At 39.5% G+C, this 25,361-nt stretch overlaps 1 protein-coding gene across 1 annotated transcript; it reads right to left on the bottom strand.

Moving 5' to 3' along the window:
- Positions 1-2,693: 2,693 nt before the first annotated feature.
- On the bottom strand, positions 2,694-4,757 carry LOC120105332. Its single transcript, XM_039117692.1, has 5 exons — positions 3,855-4,757; positions 3,694-3,783; positions 3,355-3,534; positions 3,185-3,271; positions 2,694-3,101 (listed from the first exon to the last, which is right to left on the bottom strand). Exons 1-5 carry the CDS (start codon positions 4,122-4,124, stop codon positions 2,694-2,696), a joined length of 1,035 nt encoding a protein of 344 aa, XP_038973620.1. The 5' UTR covers positions 4,125-4,757.
- Between the last annotated feature and the right edge of the window lie 20,604 nt (positions 4,758-25,361).

Here is a 25,361-nt window from a genome sequence, read left to right as displayed (position 1 = left end):
TGTGCAAAAAGCAGAAAACTGTGTGCAAAAAGCACAAAACTGTGTTCGGGGGTAAATTTAGTGTGTGCCAACGTTAATTAAGTATGTTTCCAGGTTAATTGAGTTTGTGCCATGCTCTAGGCTTACAACAATAAGTGTGTGCAAATGACACATATCTGTGTGCAGTAAACAATAAATTGTGTGCACAGAGCAGAATGCTTAACTTAACTGTGTGCACATGGCACATATCTGTGTGCAGTAATCGATTAACTGTGTGCAAAAAGCAGAAAACTGTGTGCAAAAAGCACAAAACTGTGTTCGGGGGTAAATTTAGTGTGTGCCAACGTTAATTAAGTATGTTTCCAGGTTAATTGAGTTTGTGCCATGCTCTAGGCTTACAACAATAAGTGTGTGCAAATGACACATATCTGTGTGCAGTAAACAATAAATTGTGTGCATAGAGCAGAATGCTTAACTTAACTGTGTGCACATGGCACATATCTGTGTGCAGTAATCGATTAACTGTGTGCAAAAAGCAGAAAACTGTGTGCAAAAAGCACAAAACTGTGTTCGGGGGTAAATTTAGTGTGTGCCAACGTTAATTAAGTATGTTTCCAGGTTAATTGAGTTTGTGCCATGCTCTAGGCTTAACTGTGTGCACATGGCACATATCTGTGTGCAGTAGTCGATTAACTGTGTGCAAAAAAGCAGAAAACTGTGTGCAATAGGCTTACAATAATAAGTGTGTACGACGTTCTTGTAACTGATTGCATTATTTCTTTATTTCTACGTATTAGGAAATGCTTAACTTAACTGTGTCCACATGGCACATATCTGTGCAGTAATCGTTAAACTGTGTGTAAAAAGCAGAAAACTGTGTTTCGGGATAAATTAAGTGTGTACGATGGTTAATTAAGTGTGTTTTCAGTTTAAGCAACTATGCGCCATACTCTACATAAATCGGAATCCTTAACTTAACTTTGTTAAGTATGTTTCAAGCTTAATGAACCAAGCAACACTGCTGTGCCAGGGGATCTGAAACTGTGTTGCATGGTGTGCCATGGCACACCATGTTTATAGATCAAATATTGTAGTTAGCCCTAAAGAAAAAAGGCATCATAAGGTCTCTCCACATAAATCAGGCACCCAAAAAGGCATAGCATCACCTATAATAGCGGCACGGCATGGCACAGTTAACATATGTAACTAGACATTTTATAAATCATTACAACCAATTTAGAGCACGACAAGATAGACAATAATGCCAATCATCTGAATAATACAAATGTATTCATCATAACTGTCTCATTGTTACATTACACAAAAAAAGAAAAATGTATTCATCATAACTGTCTCATTGTTACATTACACAAAAAAAGAAAAATGTATTCATCATAACTGTCTCATTGTTACATTACACAAAAAAAGAAAATGTAGGAGTAGGTTGCCTGCTCTAATCTCTCTTTCTACATATCTTCTCATACCAAATCCAGAAACTATCATTTGTACTGCAATGGTCATTCAACAAAATATTGCCCGCAACCCAGCTTCTATATAAAGAGGGATCCTTGAACTGTTCCAGCAATGGTCTCGAAGTGCCCCGTATCAGTTCCTCCGCATACATGAGCAAGTATACCCCACAGTCGAGAGTATCCGGCATTTGCTGTGGACACTCTCGAATTTCATGAATGATAGTTTCCGGGATATGGTATCCTACGCGGTCGCTTAGCCAAAATCGCAGAAATGATGCCTGCATGGATGTGAAGAATATATTATTTTAATGTACCTGTGAGTCTTAAAAAAAAATGTAACAAATCTTTAAAGTGACACTCACAAATTTAATATTATACTTTGCATCATTGAAGCTCCACATAGAATTGTAGCATTGAAAACACTGCTGCTTCAAGTCCAAAACAAGTAAATACCAATGCCATTCCATATTCATTGGAATGAATAGATATCTATAGTTTTGGAGATCGCAGAGTTGTATGTCCCCTAACCATTTTATAATACTAGGCTGCAAGGACTGTAAAATACTTTTTGTAACATCAGCAGTTACCTCACCAATGCCCAATAGATGTCGATTCACGGCAGCCTACAAAATTCATTATGTCAGAATACACATAATTTGTAGGAGAGTCTTAAAAAATTTTGGGTGATTCAAAACCTGTATTTCACAACGCAAGAATATAGATGGGTTATCAACAGACTCAGTCTTCTCTCGATGCCAAAGCTCCATGACACGAAAGTAAACGTTGACGACCTGCATTTATTAAAAGAACTCCATCAAATAGAACTGTTGAGAAGAGAAATACATGTGAGGTATGTCTTCAATTAACCTACATCACTGCGTAGTGGCCCATCATGTAGGAGCTGCTCTATAGCATCACCGTTGCATGATGGTTTCAAAGTATCTGCATCCTCCCAAATGGTGTGCCTACAAAATTCATTCCAATATTTAAGCTACTTACATAGTGATAAATGTGAAATTGCAAACTTAATTTAGGTAACTTACTCCGTGTGATTTTCTTGAAGGAAGAAATCAATAGCTTCTTCATGGTACATAGGGAGCACACCTTCCCCCTTCCCGTAATACATATGTTTCCTTGCCATTTTCAGTTTACTCTTTGGCGTCTCCACTCTTTCAACATCAATGAATTTAATGGTTTCTTCTAAAAGCTAAGTGAAATGAAACGAGAATACAACAATTTTACTTACCAAAGAACATGATATGGTAGAACAAAATTGCATATGTACGCAGAATATTTAAGGAACAGAACAAATTTGTATACCTCTATAGGGGGTGATGTTTCTTTGTCGAGTGGAATTGACTTGCGGAGCTCCATAAGTGCAGTAGTGATAGGCTCCAATAATTTACTCGGCCGAGTGGGCAAATCCTCCTTTTTAATTGCTAGTGCCCTACTACCTTCACCTTGAGAGGCTATTTTTTGTTTCTTTTTTGCCCTTCTATAAGTATTTGGAAAGTGTGCTATGGCCTTTGCTTTCTCTGTTGCCTTTCGCTCACGTGCTCCAAACTTCACGCGCCGGCATAAGGAGGAAACATATTTCGAGGAGATAGGTCCAACTTCTTTCTCACCCTCAACATCAGTGGCCCAAATAACCTGATAACAATATGCATTTCATCTAATAAACAAGATAGTATAATGATAAAATTTTTTTTTATCAAAATCAAATAAATACATACCTCCACCTCATCTGCACTATCCTGAATTTCATCTTTCTCCACTACACCTTTGTCCTTAGCTTCAACTGCAGTATGCTCTTCACTCACCTAATAATGAGTTGTATTTAACAAATAACAACAACCATGATCCCCACGACAACATACTTAATAATTCATCAAACATTGCTTACCTCGGTAAAATCTGTATCATGCTTAACATTTTCGTCATCCACTAAGAGACCATTATCTCGGAGGACCTTCTCAATTCTGGACACCCTCTTATCAACCAAAAACAAATACCTCTCAGCCACTTTTAAGCGGGTATGTAAGCTTTCCAATGTAGGTCCTTCACTCTGGCTGGATGATGGAAACTAAAACAACACAATTATCCAATTTAGAGTATGTCTTTAACTAAGTGCCACCAAATGAAATTAAATGTGTACCAAGTGGTTATAAGTTTGTGCCGCAAAATAAAAGGTGCGTGCCATATGGAAATAAATCTGTGCCAAGTACTTGTAAATGTGTACTACCTGACTTTTCTCTTTCGGAGCTTCTAATATTGGCCTTCCTCGCGAGAGAAGATGCAACTCCTCCTCTCTAGGCTCTAGCTTCTCGATCACCTGTCGCAAGCAAAAACTTAAGTCTTGCATCATGTAAAAATAAATATGATGTTACAAATTAATATTCAAACCTGAAATTTTTTTAAGTTCTTCATAACTTTGGCAATCACGTCCACCTTGCGAGGAAATTTGGCATTGCTCCAACGCAATAGACGTGGATACATAAACGGTGGCCGGTGCCTGCCTAAAATGATATTCGAATGCTCAACAGCCCATACCTGCCAAAAAACAATGTGAACATCAAATTTCAACACAATACATATCTTAACAATGAAATTTAAAAAAATATAAAGATGCTTACCACCAAAGCCACCGTGCATCCATCCATATATCCACCACATCCATTCCCGCTGATGTTCCTTCTCCGGACACTCTCGGATATAGTAGGTAGCTGCTGCCGAATAAAAGCAAAAACGGCAAGACCCCAACTATATGAACCTAACCGCCCTAAATCATCAATATATGAACATAATGCCTTTGGAATATTGTAGTGTACAGTTGGAAACAGAATAGTGACAAAGAGGTATAAAACCCATAATTTGGTAAAATCCTCTACATCTTGTCGTCCTCTCTTTCCAACTAGTATTTGTAATCTATTTTCTATTGCATCCCTACCGGCCTTTTTGTGGTCACCATCAAAAAAACGGGTGATAAGGTCAGAAGTAACCCTCCCCTCTCTATACAATTCTACTTCATCACCCGTGGCACTCAAACCTAGGATGAGTGCAAACTCACTCCCTAAAAAAGGCACTAAAACTTTACCAAACCAAAAACCTTCTTCGACATCATCCCAAAAAGAGACCAAAGTGTCTAGGACAGGCCTACTCTGCTTGATATACGGCAAACTTAGCATATGTCCAAAAGGAGTTGCGGTCACCCTATCATTCTGCTCCCGAGACATAGACTGCACAAGGGTGGCAATAAATTGGACATAGCGGCTGAAGTAGCACCTTCCATTGACCATATTATTCGGGCCAACAATTGGAGCCATATCAAATGTCTGCATCAAAAATATTAATGAAACACGTTATCCATAAAACAAATCTTTCAAGAATGCATTGTCAAACAAATAATAAAGATCAAATTAAGAATCACTGCAGGGTAAAATTAAAGATAACAGCAACCTTACATCATGTATTCGCAGGAAACTATACCAATATATCACCTACCAATAATCTTCCCTGGGCGAAATCAATAATCGATTCCATAGCATTCAAAAACGAAATCAAAATATTATTCCGAACAAAAAAAACGGAAAGCAAGAGAGATTACGGTTTACCTTCCACTATAGCCAGCATTATGGTTCTCAAAAAGTAAGAACAAATCTTCCCTAAGCCAAATCATTATTTCATTTCGTAACATTCAAAACCCAAAAGAAATATTTCTTCGGAAAAAATATTTGGGAAGCAATATTGATTAGGGTTTAGCTTCGATAATAGCAAGCATTATGGTATCCACATTGGGCGAACGGAACCTTACCTGCGATTCGGAATGCTTATCGGGGCGGACTCGATCGGCAGGAAGACGACTTCGTCGACTGGAAGAGGACTCCGTCGACACGAACAGGAATCGTTCGAGAGGAAGAAGAAGAAGGGGTTCTTTCCGAAGGCGAAAGAGAAATTCTTTCGGTCGAGAGGGAAACGAAGACGAAGAAGGGTTTCTTCCTGGGTACAGAGGAAGAAGAAAATGAGAGGAAGAGGAAGAGGACTCGACCGAGCGAAAGAGGAGCAAAGGAAGCCGGAAAGCCCAACGGATGAGAAAAGGGTAGTTTCGTCACCATTTAGAAAGCCAAAAACTCTCTGGACCGGGAGTTACATTTTCGGTCAACAGGGACTATTCGTTATACTCCGGTCCAACACTGGATCGGTGATTAATTTCCCCAAAATTTAAATATGTGCAGAGAAGATTTAATTATGTATAGAGAACACCTAACTGTGTGATGCACACAATTAAATGTTGTTCATATACAATTAAGTCTTCTCTGCACACACTTAATTGTGTGATGTAGAGAACACTTAACTGTGTACAAAGAAGATTTTAGTGTGTACAGATAAGATTTAATTGTGTACAGAGAACACCTAACTGTATGATGCACACAGTTAAATATTCTCTGTACACACTTAACTGTGTGATGCAGAGAACACTTAACTGTGTGCAGAGAAGATTTAATTCTGTACAGAGAATACTTAACGGTGTGATGCACACGGTTAAGTGCTATCTGTACGCAGTTAAGTATTCTCTGTATATAATTAAGTCTGTATGCAGGGAAGACTTAATTGTGCACATAGAATACTTAATTATGTTCTTTTTTCTTTCCTTTTTCTTCTTTTTCTTTCCTTTTCTTTCTTTTTCTTTTCTTTTCTTCTTTTTCTTTCCTTTTTCTTCTTTGTCTTTCCTTTTTCTTCTTTTTTCCCTTTTTCTTCTTTTTCTTCTTTTTCTTCTTTTTCTTTCCTTTTTCTTCTTTTTTTCCTTTTTCTTCTTTTTTTCTTTTCTTCTTTTTTTCCTTTTTCTTCTTTTTTTTCTTTTCTTCTTTTTCTTTTCTTTTTCTTCTTTTTTTTATCCTTTTTTCCACTGTATCTATCAATATCAAGAAAAGAAAAGGAAAAAAAAGAATAAAAAGAAAAGAAAAAGAAGAGAAGGAAATAAAAAGAAGAGAAGAAAAGAAGAAGAAAGAAAAGAAGAAAGAAAATAATGAGTGAGTGACAGTTAGGTTAGTAAGCTTGGTATACAAGTAATATAGCATAGTTAACTTAACTGTGTGCAGAGAAACCATACCTATATGTAGGAAACAGTAATCTGTGTGCACATAACAGAAAACTGTATTTCGAGGTTAATTAAGTATGTACCATCGTTAGTTAAGTGTGTTTCAAGTTTAATCGATTATGCGCCACGCTAAGGTAAGACTTGGCTCACAAGAACAACCTATATTAAGTGTTTACCACATCATTGTAATTGATTCGAAATATTCTATAAAAATCAAATTGTTTAACTTAACTGTGTGCAGAGAAACTATACATGTGTGCAGGAAACGGTAAACTATGTGCATAGAACAGAAAATTGTGTTTTGGGGTTAATTAAGTGTGTGTATTAGTTAATTAAGTGTGTTTCAAGCTTAATCGATTATGCGCTATGTTAGGATAAGTTTTGGCTCACAAGAACAACCTATATTAAGTGTCTACCACGTCGTCGTAACTGATTCGAAATATTCTACCAAAATCAAATAGCTTAACTAAACTGTGTACAAAAACTATATCTATGTGCAGGGAATAGTAAACTGTGTGCACAAAACAGAAAACTGTGCCAGGCTATATTAAGTGTTAAAACATTGATTAATTGTGTGCCAAGCTTACTTAAATGTGTGCTATACTATATTACTTGTGTACCAAGCCTATTAACCTAATTGCCACTTACTCATTATTTTCCTTTTTTTCTTCTTTTCGTTTCTTCTTTTTCTTTCCTTTTTTCTTTTTTTTCTTTTTCTTTCCTAACCTAATTAAATATGTGCCATACTATATTACATGTGTACCAAGCTTACTAACCTAACTGCCACTTACTGTTTTCTTTTTCTTCTTTTTCTTTCTTTTTCTTCCTTTTTCTTTTAAGTCTTCTCTGCACACACTTAAATATTCTCTCAACACAGTAAAGTATTCTATACATCACACAGTTAAGTTAAATATTCTCTATACACAATTAAGTCTTATATGCACACATTTAAATTTTCTCTGCATACAGTTAAGTGTTCTATGCATCACACAGTTAAATGTGTGCAGAGAAGACGTAATTGTATACAGAGAACACTTAACTGTGTGCATCACACAGTTAAGTGTTCTCTGTACACAATTACGTCTTCTCTGCACATACTTAAATCTTCTTTTTCTTTTCTTTTCTTCTGTTTTTTTCTTTTCTTTTCTCTTTTTTTCTTCTTTTCTTTTCTCTTTTTCTTTCCTTTTCTTCTTTTTTCTTTTTTTTCTTTTTCTTTCCTTCTCTTCTTTTTCTTTCCTTTTTCTTCTTCTTTTTTTCTTTTCTTTTTTCCTTTTCTTTCCTTTTCTTCTCTTTCTTTCCTTTTTCTTCTTTTTCTTTCCTTTTATATCCTTTTTCTTCTTTTTCTTTCCTTTTCTTCCCTTTTCTTTTCTTTTCTTTTCTTTTTTCCTTTTCTTCTTTTTCTTTTTCTTCTTTCCTTTTCTTCCTTTTTCTTTTCTTTTCTTCTTTTTCTTTCCCTCTCTTCTTTCTCTTTCCTTTTTTCTCTTCTTTTTCTTTTTTTTTTCTCTTCTTCTTTTCTTCTTCTTTCTTCTCCTCCCGCGAGCCGACAGCGCCAGAAGGAGGCCGGGGCAGAGGGCCCGGCCGCCAAGGGGGCCGCAGGAGAGGGCCCGGCCGTGGCAGATTTATTTATTTATTTATAATTATTTTATTTTATTAGAATATATTATTTATTTATTTATTTATTTATGCATTTATTTTTCTTTTCTTTCTTCTTTTTCTTTTCTTTTCTTCTTTTTCTTTCCTTTTCTTTTTTTTTTTCTTTTTCTTCGCTTCTTCCTTTCTTCTTCTTTCTTCTTTCTTCTCCTCCCACGAGCCGGCGGCGCCGGAGGGGGGCCGGGCTGTGGCGGCTGTTGGAGAGGGCCGCGGGAGGGGGCGGGGCCGCCATCGGTGGCGGCGGAGAACACCTCTCCTCCCGCGAGGCCGGCGGTTCCAGAAAGAGGCTAGGCCGCAGCAGATGCGGGAGGAGGGTGGGCCTTGGCCGGCGACGACCGCAGGAGGGGGCTTGTGAAGGGGCTGGATCGGGGGTGGGGGCATTCCTGGCTGCGCGATCGTGGGAGGGGGCTCGGGAGGCGGCGAGCCGAGGCCTGCGGCGGCCGCGGGAGGGAGCTCGGGTGGGGGCGGGCCGTGGGAGGAGGCTCGGGAGAGGGCGAGGCCGCGGGAGGGGGCGAGCAGGGGCCGGCGGCGGCCGCGGGAGGGAGCTCGGGCGGGGGCGAGCTGTGGTCGGCGGCGGCCGGGACTTTTTCTTCTTCTTTTTCTTCTAAGAACGGGAGATTAGGAGGGGAAGGGGCACGGGAGGGGGCGGGCCGCGGGACGGGGCTCGGGAGGGAGCGAGATGGGGCCGGTGGCGGCCGCAGGAGGGAGCTCGGGCGGGGTCGGGCGGTGGTCGGTGGCGGCTGCCCCTTTTTCTTCTTCTTCTTCTGGGAATGGGAGATCAAAAGGGGCAGGGTCATTTTAATATTTTAGGGGGCATTTTCGTCTCATAATAAAGTATTGAAATATGGCTGGACTGATTATTAAACAACCAGTCAACAGGGATTAAACGTTAGAGACCGGTCAATAAATGTACCGGTGATTAATTACCCCTTTTTTTTTTTATAGCTAAACTTGATGTCATGAGACCTAGGAAGTGAGTTCTATAAAAAAAAAAAAAGTTATCTTTTTTTTTTGCCCCCTCAAGAAACCTATTTTGCATGGTATTATTATGATTATCTACTAGGAAAACCCACAGGCATCCGAACAGCCTCATGATGCTCTTGCAATTTTATATGGCTACTATTAAATATTTTATATAGAGAATAATAATTTCAAAAAGATTTGAGTTTTTCTTGTATGAATACCCTCCAAAATTTATATTTATTTTTATATCCTCATAAAACACTGTTTTTGCACAAATGCCCCTAATATAACGGTTCTTGTAATACCATTAATAAAAACTATATTTGTTTTAATTAAAAGTAAAATAAAAATTTGAAATTATTTTTTTATCCTCCATCACGATCGCCTTATAAATATTTCTTTTGCATAGTCATTTAATTTTGGAACTGTTAATTTTTTAACAGCATTAGATGGCATTGGTACATATGCAAAAATAAGGATTAAAAAAAAAGGATAGAATAGCAAAACAAGTGCGAGAGTATATATGCAAATATTAATTTTGGAAGGATATTCATGCAAAATTAGATATTTAGGAGAGTATTTATGCAACAAAAAATCCAAAAGATTTTAGTATGTATTAGGTGTTGATATATCTTTTGATTTTTTTAAAGAGTTTTTGGAGGACCAGAGACTCTTATCATGCAATCAGGGATTTAGGGTGGCTAATTACTGAACATGGAAATAAAAGACTTCTAATTGTTTAACCTAGAACTAGATCAATCCCCTGCATTTCAGTAAAATTCAAGAAAGTTCAAGAAAGTAAAAGAAAAGAAATAAGAAAAGCATGCAAAAAATTGAACTACTAGGCTAGAGACTTACGCAATCATAAGCAAAATATGTTTTGATGATTTGATTGCATGAACTTGAAATAAAATGCAAAAAATACTATAGTGGAGAAAAAAAATTAAAGAAATGCTTCTTGATTGGATGACGTCAATGCTAGAGTACTCTTATGAGGTCCCTTTAGGGGATCCCTTCTTTTTGCACTACAGAAATAAGTGTGAACAGCGACGGAATATTGCCAACGCCAGAAAGAAGCGTTGTCTTGTGCAAAAGTTTCTTTCTCATGGGCTCACTGCTCATCGCTTTGTTTGAATGAATATTAAAAAGTTTTTGAGGTTCCTGGTTATGGTTTTGAGGTTTGAAGATGGTGCTAAAGAGTAAAGGACTTGAATTAAAGGGCTGTTCAAGTTTAAAAGCTGACCCTATGTTTAAACTTTAAAAGAGTCCTCTTTATGCATTCTAGAAAGGGGTCAAGTTGAAGGATTGGTAGGTAACCAGGATTATTTTTTCTTATGCAATTTTCCTATTAGGCGGCTAGGATTTGCTTAAGTGTCAAGTCATGGTTGGCCTTAAATTATTCACATGGATTGAAGTTTAGGAATGACCAAAATTAGCTCTTAAGTCTTGGGTCAATCTAAAAGCTAATATTAGCTTAAAAGAGTGGTGCGGCTTAAGTTTTAATTTAGGCACTTTTTGTAGTCCCAAAATAAAGTGCAAAATTAGACTAAGTTTTGGAATTTGATCAGCTATCCTATTTTAGGCCTTTGAAAAATGAGATCAGGGTGCTCGAATTGTTCTAAAATTTTGTAGAGTGAGAAATCAAAATTTGGTCGAAATTAGAGCTAGTTTGGCTGTGAGTCAATTAGGATCAAAATGGCTGCTCTGTAAGACTGAATTTGATCTCAATTTTAGAATTTGCTAGTTGATTTGACATCTAAAATTATTGAACTTGACCCAATAGTAATGACCAAAGATTGGAAATGGTATTAAGAAGGATTTGGATAGGTTTTCGACCAGGGCATGACCTAGGATCAATCTGAGGTTAGCCTAGGGTTTCGGATTTGGGTTGGTGTTTTTAAAGTATTTTGACCGAAAATAGTTTGGTGATCCCAATCAAGCATTTAGTAGTTTAATGTCTACATTCTTTAATAAACAAGAAGTGGATGATGTTGCTCCATAAACCATTACAACTCATATGTTGGAGCCCATCCATTTCTGCAGTGATCATCTCATGTTCTCCTTCTGCCTCTCTTTAGCAAACACATGGCTTAGTTGGGTATGTCTGTTGGGAATCCGCCCATGCCGCTGATATTTCAAAAATTAAATCAGATGGCAGCGGAAGAGGCATGTGCGGGATCGACGTTCATCACATGAACGTTGTTTCGAGACCTTTCGTAATTAGGTAAGAATTAAAACTTTTAAAACTAATAGGAAGATCAAATCTTCACCTTGCGCGGATAGATGATCACCGCAAATCTGAATTCGTGGTTTTGGAAGAGGGTTCGTTTGAAGCCGTTCAAACGTCCGGCCTCTACGGGTATCCACACGAAGTAGAGAACCGATCAAAGCTTTCTTGTCTTCCCGGGGTGCTAGCTCCCTTGCAAAGACTTCTTTTGATGGCTGATCTCCTCTCTTTCAATCAACCCTTGATTGTGCTTGAGAGGAGGAAGAGGAAGGATGAAGAAGAGGAAGAAGATCAAATCCCTTCGCAGCCTTCTTCTCTTCACACGCGTTGAAGCCAAGGAAGAAGACCAAGAGGAGGGAGAGGCCTCCTCTTCTTTTCCCTTTGCTAATGGCGGCTGAACCAAAGGAGGAGCAAGAGGGGGGCGTACGGCAGCAAGGAAGAAGCCTTCTCATCTATTAGGTCAGCCCCCATGAAGCCCTCTTTAAATAACAAGTGGAGCTCCTAACTTTTAGGAGCTCCCTTGAAATAATTCCAAGAGGGGCGCCGGCCCCTCTTGTTGCCGCACCAAGCAAAATGAAAGGAGGAGGGGCGTGTGCCCCTCCTTCATGGTTGCCCTAATCCTCATTAGGTAAGGATTTGGATGCCCTAATGTGGTTAAGTCCTAATCCAATTAGGCTTAACCAAATTGGGTTCAATCTATGCTAGTCCTAATCCAATTAGGACTTGAATGAATCATGACTCAATTGAACTCTTCAATCCTAATCCAATTAGGAGTCATGTTGATTCATTAGATTAATAATTAATTTAGACTTAAGGAATCCTATTCTAATTAGGATGTATTTAATTTTAGTCCTAATCCAATTAGGACTTTATTTGAATCCGAAGTCCTAATCTAATTAGGATTTCAAGGAATCCTACTCCAAGTAGGAATCCAATTCAAAATTCCTAATCTCATTAGGATTGTAGGAATCCTATTCCAAATAGGAATCCCAGTCCTACTCCAACTAGGATTCCTAGTCCTAATCCAATTAGGACTCTAGGAATCCTACCCGAAGTAGGATTTGTGTTTAAGTCCAATTAATTAATTTCCTGTGTTCCTTCTTCAACTTCTTATCAATCAAATTGATTTCTTGTGATTCCTAATCACGTTTTCAACCATCGGATCGGTCAATACTTCTAGTGTGTGTGACCCCATAGGTTCTATTCTGACTGGTAGTGAGATATATTGTGATCTCTATCTCAATATCATTGAAAACTCCTTTCAATGGGTTGGAACGATTCCAACTCAACTCGTTAGGGTTTATCGATCATCGAGATAATCCCTATGAGTCCCACCATCCACCAGTGACACCTAGCAGCATGTAGTGGCTACCCAGCAGAATGGAATGATGAACCTCTAGGTGCAGTTAACGTGTGATACAGTCCTACTATCGTGGATCCCTACAGGACGGAGGTCATGGACAACTCGTCAAACCCCATCGTCTGTCATATGTCAAGATTTGTTCGACTCGAGTTCGATAGTGGAAAACTCTTTCTCCACTTTATATTACTGCCCTGGCCAAGGTCTTAGAACTCAGTCTAACAAATCACATAGGATCACTCCTCTTCTATCAAGGTCGATAGATTCCTTATAGGTGCATACCCTACTCCTACAGTGAACCTACTGCAGCCAATCTACACTGCATGGACCCATATGGCTAGAGACCATGTATGTGTGCAGTCAAACTACAATAACCTCACTGTGAGTAGCCGAAGCACCGCAGGTCAAAGGACCAGTCACACTACTGCAACATCAAGCAAGTCACTGACGAGTGGATAGACATCCAAGTGACTTCTTGTCTTGGTCACGCTCAGTACCCTTGTTCTCTAACAAGCACCTGCACTATCACTTCAGTGTCCCTACACTGTGGACTCAAGTCTCGTCCATCCAGAAGGAAAGTGATCTGTGCACTGATCGGATCGATCACCGTCCTCGTGATGATCCATTGATCAGGAGCATTTAGAAATTAATCACCAATGATACATGGCTCAAATTCTCAACTCTTGAGAATATGTATCATCATCTTATTAATTTCTTGGACGATTCATAGACACATAAACAATATGAATGAAAAGATGCCTTTTATTTATTCAATAATAAATAGTCAAGTACAAAATTATGTCCCTAGAATCAACAATGTGTCAGCCAAATTGGCTTCTAGGGCATACATCTAACAATCTCCCACTTGCACTAAAGCCAATTGGTCATATATCTTAGGCCCATCTTCTCAAGGTGGGCTTCAGTCTTTTGCTGACTCAGCTGCTTAGTGAACGGGTCTGCCACGTTATCCGCGGAGTCTACTCTCTGCACCTCTATATATTTCTTCTCCACATAGTCGCGTATGAGGTGAAAGCGCCGCTCTATATGCTTAGACTTCTGATGAGACCAGCTATGGAGCCAATGTTATCACAGTAAAGTGTTATGGCATCTAATGACATTACACCTAACTCTGCAATTAACTTTTAATCAGAAGGTTTCCGCTGCACCCTTAGATACGGCTTAACATTCAGCTTCTAAGGTAGAATCTATAATGATCGGTTGTTTGGAACTCTTCCAATTTACTGAATCACAATTGCACATATTCTGATGTAGACTCTCTATCATCAATATGTGTGCATCCTTCTACCTTCAACTCTGATCTTCTCCCAAAGACTAAGAACATGTCCTTAGTTCTTCTCAAGTACTTAAGACTGTTCTTCACAGCTATCCAGTGCTTCTTACCTGGATCCGACTGATATCTGCTTGTGACACTCACAGCAAGAGCTATATCAGGTCGTGTACACAGCATGGCATACATGAGGCTTCCTATTGCCAATGCATAGGGAATCTTGCTCATGCGTTGAATATCTTCAGATGTGTTGGGGCACATCTTCTTGGAGAGATGAATTCCATGCCTAAGGGGTAAGAGACCCCTCTTGGAGTTTTCCATGCTGAACCTCTTCAGCACCTCCTCTATGTACATCTTCTGTGACAGGCCAAGCATCCTTTTAGATCTATCTCTATAGACCTTTATTCCCAAAATATAGGATGCTTCCCCAAGGTCTTTCATGGAGAATTCTTTTGACAACCAGACCTTGACCGAGGTTAGCATGGGAATGTCATTCCCAATCAGGAGAATGTCATCTACGTACAATACGAGAAAAACGACAGCACTCCCACTAACCTTTTTATAAACACATGGTTCCTCTTCGTTTTTGATGAAATCAAACGTTTTGATTGCATCATCGAAACGAGTGTTCCAACTCCGAGATGCTTGCTTTAGTCCATAGATGGACCTTTGCAGCTTGCAGACCTTGTGATCTCCATCACTGGAAGTGAAACCCAAAGGCTGTTCCATATAGATATCTTCATCAAGATATCCATTCAGGAAAGCAGTTTTCACATCCATCTGCCAGATTTCATAATCATGAAATGCTGCAATGGCAAGCAATGTTCGGATGGATTTTAGCATGGCTACAGGTGAAAAGGTCTCCTGATAGTCAATGCCTTCGCGCTGACTATACCCTTTCGCCACAAGCCTTGCCTTATAGGTCTCTACCTCTCCATCCGAACCTATCTTCCTTTTGTAGATCCATTTGCATCCAATAGGTACAATACCTTCTGGTGGGTCTACTAAGGTCCAGACTTGGTTGGAATGTATGGAGTCTATCTCTGACTTCATAGCTTCCAGCCATTTCTCGGAATCGATATCAGATATCGCCTCGTTGTAGGTTTTGGGATCCTGTATGTGATCCCTATCTCCCACTAGGAACATTTCCTCGGTATCCTCTTCTAGTATACCTAAGTATCTATCGGGAGGATGGGAGACCCTACTAGATCTACGAGGTGGTCGAGGGACATTGTGTACTGGCTCTGTATGAATGGGTTCAATAGGATCCATGACTCGTTGCTTTTCAGAGACTTTCTCTTCAAGCTCAATTTTCCTCCCACTGCCTCTATCAAGGATAAACTGATTTTCCAAGAAGATGGCATGACGGCTCACAAACACATTGTGATCCTCTGAGACGTAAAAATTGTATCCTAATGTCTCTTTAGGATATCCTATAAAACGAGCACTTATGGTCCTAGCCTCTAACTTGTCCGCCTGTAGTCTCTTGACGTGGGCCGGACATCCCCAAATCTTGAGATGACCCAGACTTGGTTTCTTACCATGCCATATCTCATACGGTGTGGTAGGAACGGATTTAGAGGGAACTCTATTCAATAAATAAATTGTTGTGAGTAAGGCATCTCCCCAAAGGAACATAGGTAAATCAGTGAAGCTCATCATGGACCTGACCATATCCAATAGGGTCCGATTCCTCCTCTCTGACACCCCATTGAGTTGAGGTGTACCCGGAGGTGTCCATTGTGAGACTATGCCGTTTTCTTTGAGATAGTCCCGGAATTCCCCACTAAGGTATTCTCCTCCTCGATCTGATCGAAGAGCCTTAAGAGGTTTTCCAGTTTGTTTTTCTACTTCATTCTTGAACTCTTTGAACTTTTCAAAGGATTCAGACTTGTGTCTCATAAGATACACATACCCATACCGTGAATAATCATCGGTAAAGGTAATGAAGTAAGAATAACGTCCCCTGGCTAGCACATCGAATGGGCCACATACATCTGTATGTACTAGGGTAAGTATTTCAGTGGTCCTCTCCCCATGTCCTACAAAGGGCAGTCTAGCCATTTTTTCTTGAAGACAGGACTCGCAAACTGGATATGACTCGGAAGTCAATGAGCCGAGAAGCCCATCTTTATCCATTTTGTTCATCCTATCCTCTCCAATATGGCCAAGTCTGAGGTGCCACAAATATCTTTGGTTTATCTCATCTCTGGATCTTTTGGATCCTTTGGCACTCACATCTTGCTCGGTAACATTCACAGATACATCCATATGTAAATGATAGAGACTGTCAATCATGAAACCACGTGCGACTATTTTATTTCTCAAATAAATAGAACAGCAGTCTTTGTCAAATGTAAAAACATGACCTTCCTGTGCTAGACAAGAGACAGAAATCAATATCTGCTAGCAGCAGGTACATAATAGCAGTCTCTAAGTATTAAACTAAATCCAGACGGTAGTCGCAGATGGTAGGTGCCCACAGCCACAGCAGCAACTTTTGCCCCGTTGCCAACCCGAAGGGTTACCGCACCTTCCGCCAGCCTTCTACTTTCCTTTAGACCCTGCATGGTAGTGCACAAATGAGCACTAGAACCAGAATCTATAACCCAACTAGAAGTAGAAGAAACCGTTAGATTAGTTTCAAATATGAGCAAGTCTATACCTTCTGAAGGTATGTCACCTTTCTTGTTCTTCAGGCTCTCGAGGTATGAAGGACAGTTTCTCTTCCAGTGGCCTTCGACATTGCAGTGGAAACATTTTCCTTTGTCGTTAGCCTTTTTCTTTTGAACTTCCTTCTTGGGCTTCTTGTCTTTCTTCTGCTTCTTAGCAGGCTTCTTTTTCTTCCAAGTAGACTTTCTCTTGGAACCAGAAGTCAACTCAGCAGCAAGGACATTGCCCCTTGAACCTTTCAAGGCTCCCTCAGCAGTTACCAACATGTTTATGAGTTCAGTCTTAGTGCATTCAATCTTATTCATGTGGTAGTTTACTATAAACTGACCAAATGAATCAGGAAGTGACTGTAGGATCAAATCCACTTATAATTCCTTGTGCATGTCCATACCGAGCTTCTCAAGCTCCTCTAGGTCCTTGATCATGGTCAGACCGTGATCATGGACAGACTGCCCTTCGCGCATCTTCGCTTTGAAAAGCCTCTTGGACACTTCAAAACGAGCCGTGCGACTCTGCTCACCATACAACTCTTGCAGGTGTGCCAATATGTCCCTAGCAGTCTTTATATTTTCATGCTGGCATTGGAGTTCATTAGACATAGATGCCATCATATAGCATTTTACTCTAATGTCATCATCCAACCACTTTTTATGCATCTCACGCTGAACATCAGTAGGACGTGCTGGTAGTGTGGGGATATCAGAATCGAGTATATAGCCTATTTTCTCACAGTCCAAAACAATTTTGAGATTTCTAAGCCAGTCCTTGTAATTGGTTCCGGTCAGTCGGTTGGTCTCAAGAATACGGGTCAAAGGGTTTGAAGCTGACATTGTATCTGCAGAGAGTAAAGATTCTAGTTAGACTTTTGTACTTGATCCTAATCTGTTCTAAGGTCTTTTAGAATAAATGTAACTCCCACTATTTTCTCGAATTCCTCACACTCCCCTGGTAGGAAAACGGAAATCCCACACGACTAGGGTTTCTAGTGGGTACTGCGGTCCCACCAATTTACATGTCACCTCACCTAACAGTTATTGGTGACACATAGATGGATGAGTGTACAACTCTTGTACAATGCTTCTCAAGCATGTTGCAGTGTAACTTGGTCTCTAAGCCATGAGACCTCACCTAACAGTTATTGGTCCCATTTCTTAGTTAAGTCAGACCCACCGTATAACCGTAGGAATAAAGTCGTCATTGGGTCCTCACCTAACAGTTATTGGTGCCCAACCCCACCTTTACCCTACAACATCTCATGTCTATAGAGAGGTCCAGCCCCCCGATGCAACTTGACCACTGTGTCCAGCCGAGACAAATCAACATCAGAAAGGCCTTAGCAACTCTACTACAGTGGAAGACCTATTGACTTAATATTGGTTAATCAGGTCTTAGTGTTTGCAACTTGAGCCCTTCATAAGAGGTAATCGAACAATTGGCCAGGTAAGCAGGTGGGAGGCTCCCCTTACTCAGAGAGTAAGGTCCTAATTAAGTAACCACCTTTCATGCTTTCCTAGACACCAATTAGATCAATTAATCTAATATGACTTGCTCATGTCGGTTCACTCTCGACTTGATTGAGGAGGTTTTGATTTAGGTCTCAATTGGGTTTGCTACATCACATGTAAACCTATCTACCCGACTCGCATTTACATCACATGCAAACGGCACATCACAGGCAGTTATAATCGCAGCATCAAATTAAAGCTAAACTTTAACTAGGTGATGATCATGGATTCTAATTAGGTCGTATTACAAGCACATGCACATCAATCGATCAAGTGGTCTTCAACTCTTGAATTAGTTCCAAGCCTCCTTGATTCGATCCTTGATCAACCCTTGATCCCATCGCCATCAACCGCTTGGATCACCTTTCATCTCATGCCTTTGCTTCAACTTGATCGTTGATGTACATCACATCACATAAATACAACCAGATGTAAAATAAAAATAAAAATAAATTACATCTCCTTTTAGGAGGCACGCAGGCCTCTCAAAACATCAAATAAGATGCATGCAAGCATCTGAAAAATTACATGACATCGCAGATCACATCGCAGGTCATTACATTTGATACCAAAAGGGGTTGAATCCTATGATCATCACCGTATGCAACAATTATAATTTTCAGATCTGAAAACTAACTGATTGTATCATGACATAGGTCGCTGATCATGCTAATCATGATTCTAAACTTTGTAATCCCATTAACAATGCATTTAGAATCATCTTTTTATCACATAAAAATCAGCATGCAAAAAATCAGCACCCCTGAAAAATCTGCATGCAGAATTTTTCAGCATGCATGATCATTCAATTTTCAGATCTAATAAGCCTTTAGATATTTAATTCTTACCTTAATCTACGAAGCCTAGGCTCTGATGCCACTGTAGGGAACCCGCCCATGCCGCTGATATTTCAAAAATTAAATCAGATGGCAGCGGAAGAGGCATGTGCGGGATCGACGTTCATCACATGAACGTTGTTTCGAGACCTTTCGTAATTAGGTAAGAATTAAAACTTTTAAAACTAATAGGAAGATCAAATCTTCACTTTGCGCGGGTAGATGATCACCGCAAATCTGAATTCGTGGTTTTGGAAGAGGGTTCGTTTGAAGCCGTTCAAACGTCCGGCCTCTACGGGTATCCACACGAAGTAGAGAACCGATCAAAGCTTTCTTGTCTTCCCGGGGTGCTAGCTCCCTTGCAAAGACTTCTTTTGATGGCTGATCTCCTCTCTTTCAATCAACCCTTGATTGTGCTTGAGAGGAGGAAGAGGAAGGATGAAGAAGAGGAAGAAGATCAAATCCCTTCGCAGCCTTCTTCTCTTCACACGCGTTGAAGCCAAGGAAGAAGACCAAGAGGAGGGAGAGGCCTCCTCTTCTTTTCCCTTTGCTAATGGCGGCTGAACCAAAGGAGGAGCAAGAGGGGGGCGTACGGCAGCAAGGAAGAAGCCTTCTCATCTATTAGGTCAGCCCCCATGAAGCCCTCTTTAAATAACAAGTGGAGCTCCTAACTTTTAGGAGCTCCCTTGAAATAATTCCAAGAGGGGCGCCGGCCCCTCTTGTTGCCGCACCAAGCAAAATGAAAGGAGGAGGGGCGTGTGCCCCTCCTTCATGGTTGCCCTAATCCTCATTAGGTAAGGATTTGGATGCCCTAATGTGGTTAAGTCCTAATCCAATTAGGCTTAACCAAATTGGGTTCAATCTATGCTAGTCCTAATCCAATTAGGACTTGAATGAATCATGACTCAATTGAACTCTTCAATCCTAATCCAATTAGGAGTCATGTTGATTCATTAGATTAATAATTAATTTAGACTTAAGGAATCCTATTCTAATTAGGATGTATTTAATTTTAGTCCTAATCCAATTAGGACTTTATTTGAATCCGAAGTCCTAATCTAATTAGGATTTCTAGGAATCCTACTCCAAGTAGGAATCCAATTCAAAATTCCTAATCTCATTAGGATTGTAGGAATCCTATTCCAAATAGGAATCCCAGTCCTACTCCAACTAGGATTCCTAGTCCTAATCCAATTAGGACTCTAGGAATCCTACCCGAAGTAGGATTTGTGTTTAAGTCCAATTAATTAATTTTCTTTGTTCCTTCTTCAATTTCTTATCAATCAAATTGATTTCTTGTGATTCCTAATCACGTTTTCAACCATCGGATCGGTCAATACTTCTAGTGTGTGTGACCCCATAGGTTCTATTCTGACTGGTAGTGAGATATATTGTGATCTCTATCTCAATATCATTGAAAACTCCTTTCAATGGGTTGGAACGATTCCAACTCAACTCGTTAGGGTTTATCGATCATCGAGATAATCCCTATGAGTCCCACCATCCACCAGTGACACCTAGCAGCATGTAGTGGCTACCCAGCAGAATGGAATGATGAACCTCTAGGTGCAGTTAACGTGTGATACAGTCCTACTATCGTGGATCCCTACAGGACGGAGGTCATGGACAACTCGTCAAACCCCATCGTCTGTCATATGTCAAGATTTGTTCGACTCGAGTTCGATAGTGGAAAACTCTTTCTCCACTTTATATTACTGCCCTGGCCAAGGTCTTAGAACTCAGTCTAACAAATCACATAGGATCACTCCTCTTCTATCAAGGTCGATAGATTCCTTATAGGTGCATACCCTACTCCTACAGTGAACCTACTGCAGCCAATCTACACTGCATGGACCCATATGGCTAGAGACCATGTATGTGTGCAGTCAAACTACAATAACCTCACTGTGAGTAGCCGAAGCACCGCAGGTCAAAGGACCAGTCACACTACTGCAACATCAAGCAAGTCACTGACGAGTGGATAGACATCCAAGTGACTTCTTGTCTTGGTCACGCTCAGTACCCTTGTTCTCTAACAAGCACCTGCACTATCACTTCAGTGTCCCTACACTGTGGACTCAAGTCTCGTCCATCCAGAAGGAAAGTGATCTGTGCACTGATCGGATCGATCACCGTCCTCGTGATGATCCATTGATCAGGAGCATTTAGAAATTAATCACCAATGATACATGGCTCAAATTCTCAACTCTTGAGAATATGTATCATCATCTTATTAATTTCTTGGACGATTCATAGACACATAAACAATATGAATGAAAAGATGCCTTTTATTTATTCAATAATAAATAGTCAAGTACAAAATTATGTCCCTAGAATCAACAATGTGTCAGCTAAATTGGCTTCTAGGGCATACATCTAACAATGTCATGCTTGTGGGTGGAAATCATTCTATCAAGCAACGACAGGCTATTCTTGGACATCACTAATGGTGATGAACTACTTCACAGTGCTATAACAAGTGTAACTCTTGCATATATATTCCATTAAAAGATAGCTTCTAACTTCGGTGTGCTCTAGCACCTAGAAAGCTCTTGCGACGTAACCTTATAATTATTATGGAGGGGATAATTCTTAACATAGATGCCGCCAACCTTCAAAATATTGAAAAAAAAGTTCTGGTAAGCCGTTGTGTTAGATGTGTGACTAGGATTGTTCAACAATTATTTCTAAAATCCCAAAATCCTAAATATATAGAGAATTATAAAAAATAAAAATTAAGTAGACTATGCACAAATACCAAAATTAAGTACACTATGCACACACACCATACAATGTTATTACTTAACTAGTTCGCTTATTATAGAATGCTAAAATCCACAGTCGATCTCTAGTGGTGTTGATAGGGTCAAGTCTTCACTGACTAATAATGGTATGCCAACTTATATGAAGAACAAAACTTCTTTAATTCCCATTAATAAGATATAGAGATTGACCATTAGATCTACCTGATCCAATTAGTCAGGACCTAAACAAGTCTTTATTAAACTAAGGGGATAGAGGAACAAATAGAAAATACGAGAACTTTATTTTTGAATCTCTCTCTCTCTCTCTCATTCCCCCAACCGTTCAATTGGTACTTTCTTCTATCCACTAAAAATGATTTCTTGGTTACCACTATATTAACTCTCTTCTGTCTTTGCCCTGTCTTCTTCGAACCCTAAAATCTTAGATTGTTGTCAACATTAAAACAACTCACTACTATCAAGATGCAGCTAAAAACCCTTGACTTGAGATTCATGCTAAGTATAAATGAGCAACACAAAAGTATCTCAGGCGATCCTTGGGGAGTTTCAATTGATGGTTAAGTATGACTATGTTGTGCAGTTGAGTCACGAATGCTCAAAGAGCTCAAACTTTCACAATATTAAGATTTATCATAGGTATTAAAATTTCAAAGCTTCACTTACAATAACAAAGCAAAATTTGGATTGAGAACACTTCGATCATGTCCGGCATCATGTTAGCTTTCTAACAGAACGTGAGTTACCTCAACCTTCCAAAAACTAAGACTACATAAGTACGATTAGGCTAGTCACACTAATTATGGAGATAACCTAGCTATTATGGAAATTTAACAGCATAAATCCTACTATAAGATCAAAAACTACACTACTTGGTTATAATTAAGTCAAGGAGTATCTAATGGTGTCCCTATACCATCAAAAGAGATCTTTTTTTTTTACACAATCAAAAGAGATTGGATGATAGTTATTGTGCTACTAGATGTCCCAAAAGCCTGCTTTCACCCTTTAAAGGCGTGAGATTAGTTCTAGAAGTTCACTTTTTTATTATAGTTTCTTTTGGAGTCAAATTCCAGAGGCATCGATGAGGCCAGTTCATTGTGAGGATCTTGGAATACTTTAAATACCCAATGTACTTCCCTTTTCTTTATAGTAGTGAATCTAATTGATGTTTTGAGAAATCTTTTGCTAGTGTTTTTAGGAGTGAAACCTGTCTTCCTAGTGGTATGCACTCTAGGTTATCTTTTCTCACAGGCATCCATAACCTAATGTTTTTGAAACCCAATTAGGGATCTTTTTGCTTCTGCAGCACATCCTAAACTTGCTTTGATTTTAATCCTCAAGATTTGTGGTCATCATCTTGCATCATGCCATCTCTAATCTAATACCAACCACTATTATATTGATTTTCCACTGACCAAATCTAGGGAGAAGGCCTCGAACTCCTCTTCTTCCTCTTCACCATTAGGCCAGTTTGAGAACCCAACTTCATCATTGGTGACTGTCACCTGCTTGTTGCCCACTGCCCACCATTTGTTTTCCACCATATGCTCTCCTCCACATCTATCTTTTATAGGTTGAGCTATTGAGAGTGACGATGATGACTTGAAGATCTAGGAAGGGACCTGTGACAACTCAGGACCTCACCCAAAATGGCTAGCCCGAAGGTATTATTTGGGTTCCTTGATTCTATATAAGTATCCAAGATCTAACCAGCGTATAATCGATATAGGACTAAATACATACCTGTACGGTCCTCACATACTCATTCTGTTTAAGTCTTGACGTCCTCGTCAAGTCAAGAGTTTAAATCTAATCATAAGTACCACAATTGGTCTGTGGTTAGCCTCAATGAATCCGTGTTGTAGTGTCCCCTAGTTTACATGGATTATGAGCCAAGTTCACTCTAATACCATTTGTGACAACTTAGGGCCTCACCCAAAATGGCTACCCAAAAGACATTATTTGAGTTTCTTAATCCTCTATAAGTATCCAAGATCTATCTAGTGAATAACCGATGTGGGACTAAATATACGCCTGCACAAATCCTTATAAGACCAAAGGAAGCACCATGGGCTGATTTATATTAATTGCTCGAATGCAGTTGACCCATTGACTGAATGGGTGAACCGTGGTCTGCCACCAAAATGGTTTAGTCCTCATCAGATGGCCTAAAAACACTATTTTAGATGCCGCACATGCAATTATACTAGCCATGCAATAACCAATATTTAGGTTTAAATGCAGCAAAACCTAAACTTATAATGGCATTAGTTCCAGAATGCCACTATTCTAATGCAACTCCAAAAGGAGAAGCAAAAGAAAAAGATGACTCTATTAACTAACTATACATAACTATTCTAATGCCACTATTTCAGCATAATATACATAACTAATGTCATGCAAACATGCCACTAATAACCACTTCTATAGTAATATGTCCCAAAGTAATATTCTTCGAATCAATATATACCTAAATGCGGAAAGAGGGAAATCTGTCATACCTATACACCCTCAATAAATTTTGAATAATGGCCATTTTCAATAATCTAAAAGGCAAATAAAGTACGGATCGATTTAGGTGCTCCCAACCTTCATCTGATTGGAAATTCAATATTTTTGGCTAGAAAATTTATATGTCCTTCCATACATGGGTTATCATGCAAGAGCACCAAACAATATCATTTTCAACTGTACAAGATTCTAAATATTCTTATACACAGTGTGTGGGACACCATAAGAAAGACAAAGAAAAAATAAAAGTTGTGAATGCTGGTCAAAGAAAAGATAACAGAGATGAATCCAATTGCTAATTAACCAGTTTTGCTGCTTGTCCTTTTGTAGGAGAGTTGAATAAGTTATGGAGATTTCCCCTCCCCTAACTGCTTCTAGTCAGCACTTGACCCCTCACAAGCTCAGGTGTTCCCACCCGAGGAGAATACTACACGAGGTTGGTGGAACTCGCAAAGAGAAGACCATCAGAATGGCTTCATTTCCATTGAAACTCATGTGATTAGAAATATGACGTAGACTGCGATTTATACATGCATCTGTTGTTATTCTGGTGGAAGAATAGAAGATTTGAGACCAGTCCTGTATTGTTTGGTGGGAGCACTTCTTGATGAGCATATTTAAACTATGCAAGCAAGAGCTTAATGGAAACATAACCATCCATACTAGATCCTTTTCTGATGTGGCCCCTTCTCTTTCTTCTAATATTGAGAGTTTTTGTTTGTAGTGGTAGTCAAGGCCACGAGCCGTGTGACTTGGTCAATAGAAAGCTTAAAACCTTTGAAGTGTTGCTTGCCGGGTTTTTTTTTTTGGTACAACGGCGACTCATAGCCGTCGGGTATGAATGCGGCCAACAAAATCAGAAAACAAAATGCTGCTTGCCATTTAGGACTACTGCTAACACATTTCGTACCTTCTCTTCGCTTGTAGCCCGCCTTTGATTCGTTCAAACTTTAGAGTTTGGAAGTTAAAAGAAAGCAAGTTGGGCACTAACACAGGCTGCCTACCATTACAACTCCATTGCATTCTCGAATCCAAGT

The sequence above is a fragment of the Phoenix dactylifera genome, unplaced genomic scaffold (genome assembly GCF_009389715.1).
Source record: "Phoenix dactylifera cultivar Barhee BC4 unplaced genomic scaffold, palm_55x_up_171113_PBpolish2nd_filt_p 000261F, whole genome shotgun sequence".
NCBI classification, from domain to species: Eukaryota; Viridiplantae; Streptophyta; class Magnoliopsida; order Arecales; family Arecaceae; genus Phoenix; species Phoenix dactylifera.
Note: the sequence above shows the minus strand (reverse complement) of the source record. Positions and strands in the feature narration are given on the sequence as shown.

What these genes read in the sequence shown, in the direction of transcription:
- LOC120105332 (XM_039117692.1), bottom strand. Translation starts at nt 4,124, where the DNA reads ATGTGGTGGATATATGGATGGATGCACGGTGGCTTTGGTGGTAAGCAT. An exon ending in ATGATACAGATTTTACCGAG is followed by an intron (nt 3,272 to 3,354) that starts GTAAGCAATGTT and finishes ACTCATTATTAG; the next exon opens with GTGAGTGAAGAGCATACTGC. An exon ending in ATAGTGCAGATGAGGTGGAG is followed by an intron (nt 3,102 to 3,184) that starts GTATGTATTTAT and finishes TATTGTTATCAG; the next exon opens with GTTATTTGGGCCACTGATGT.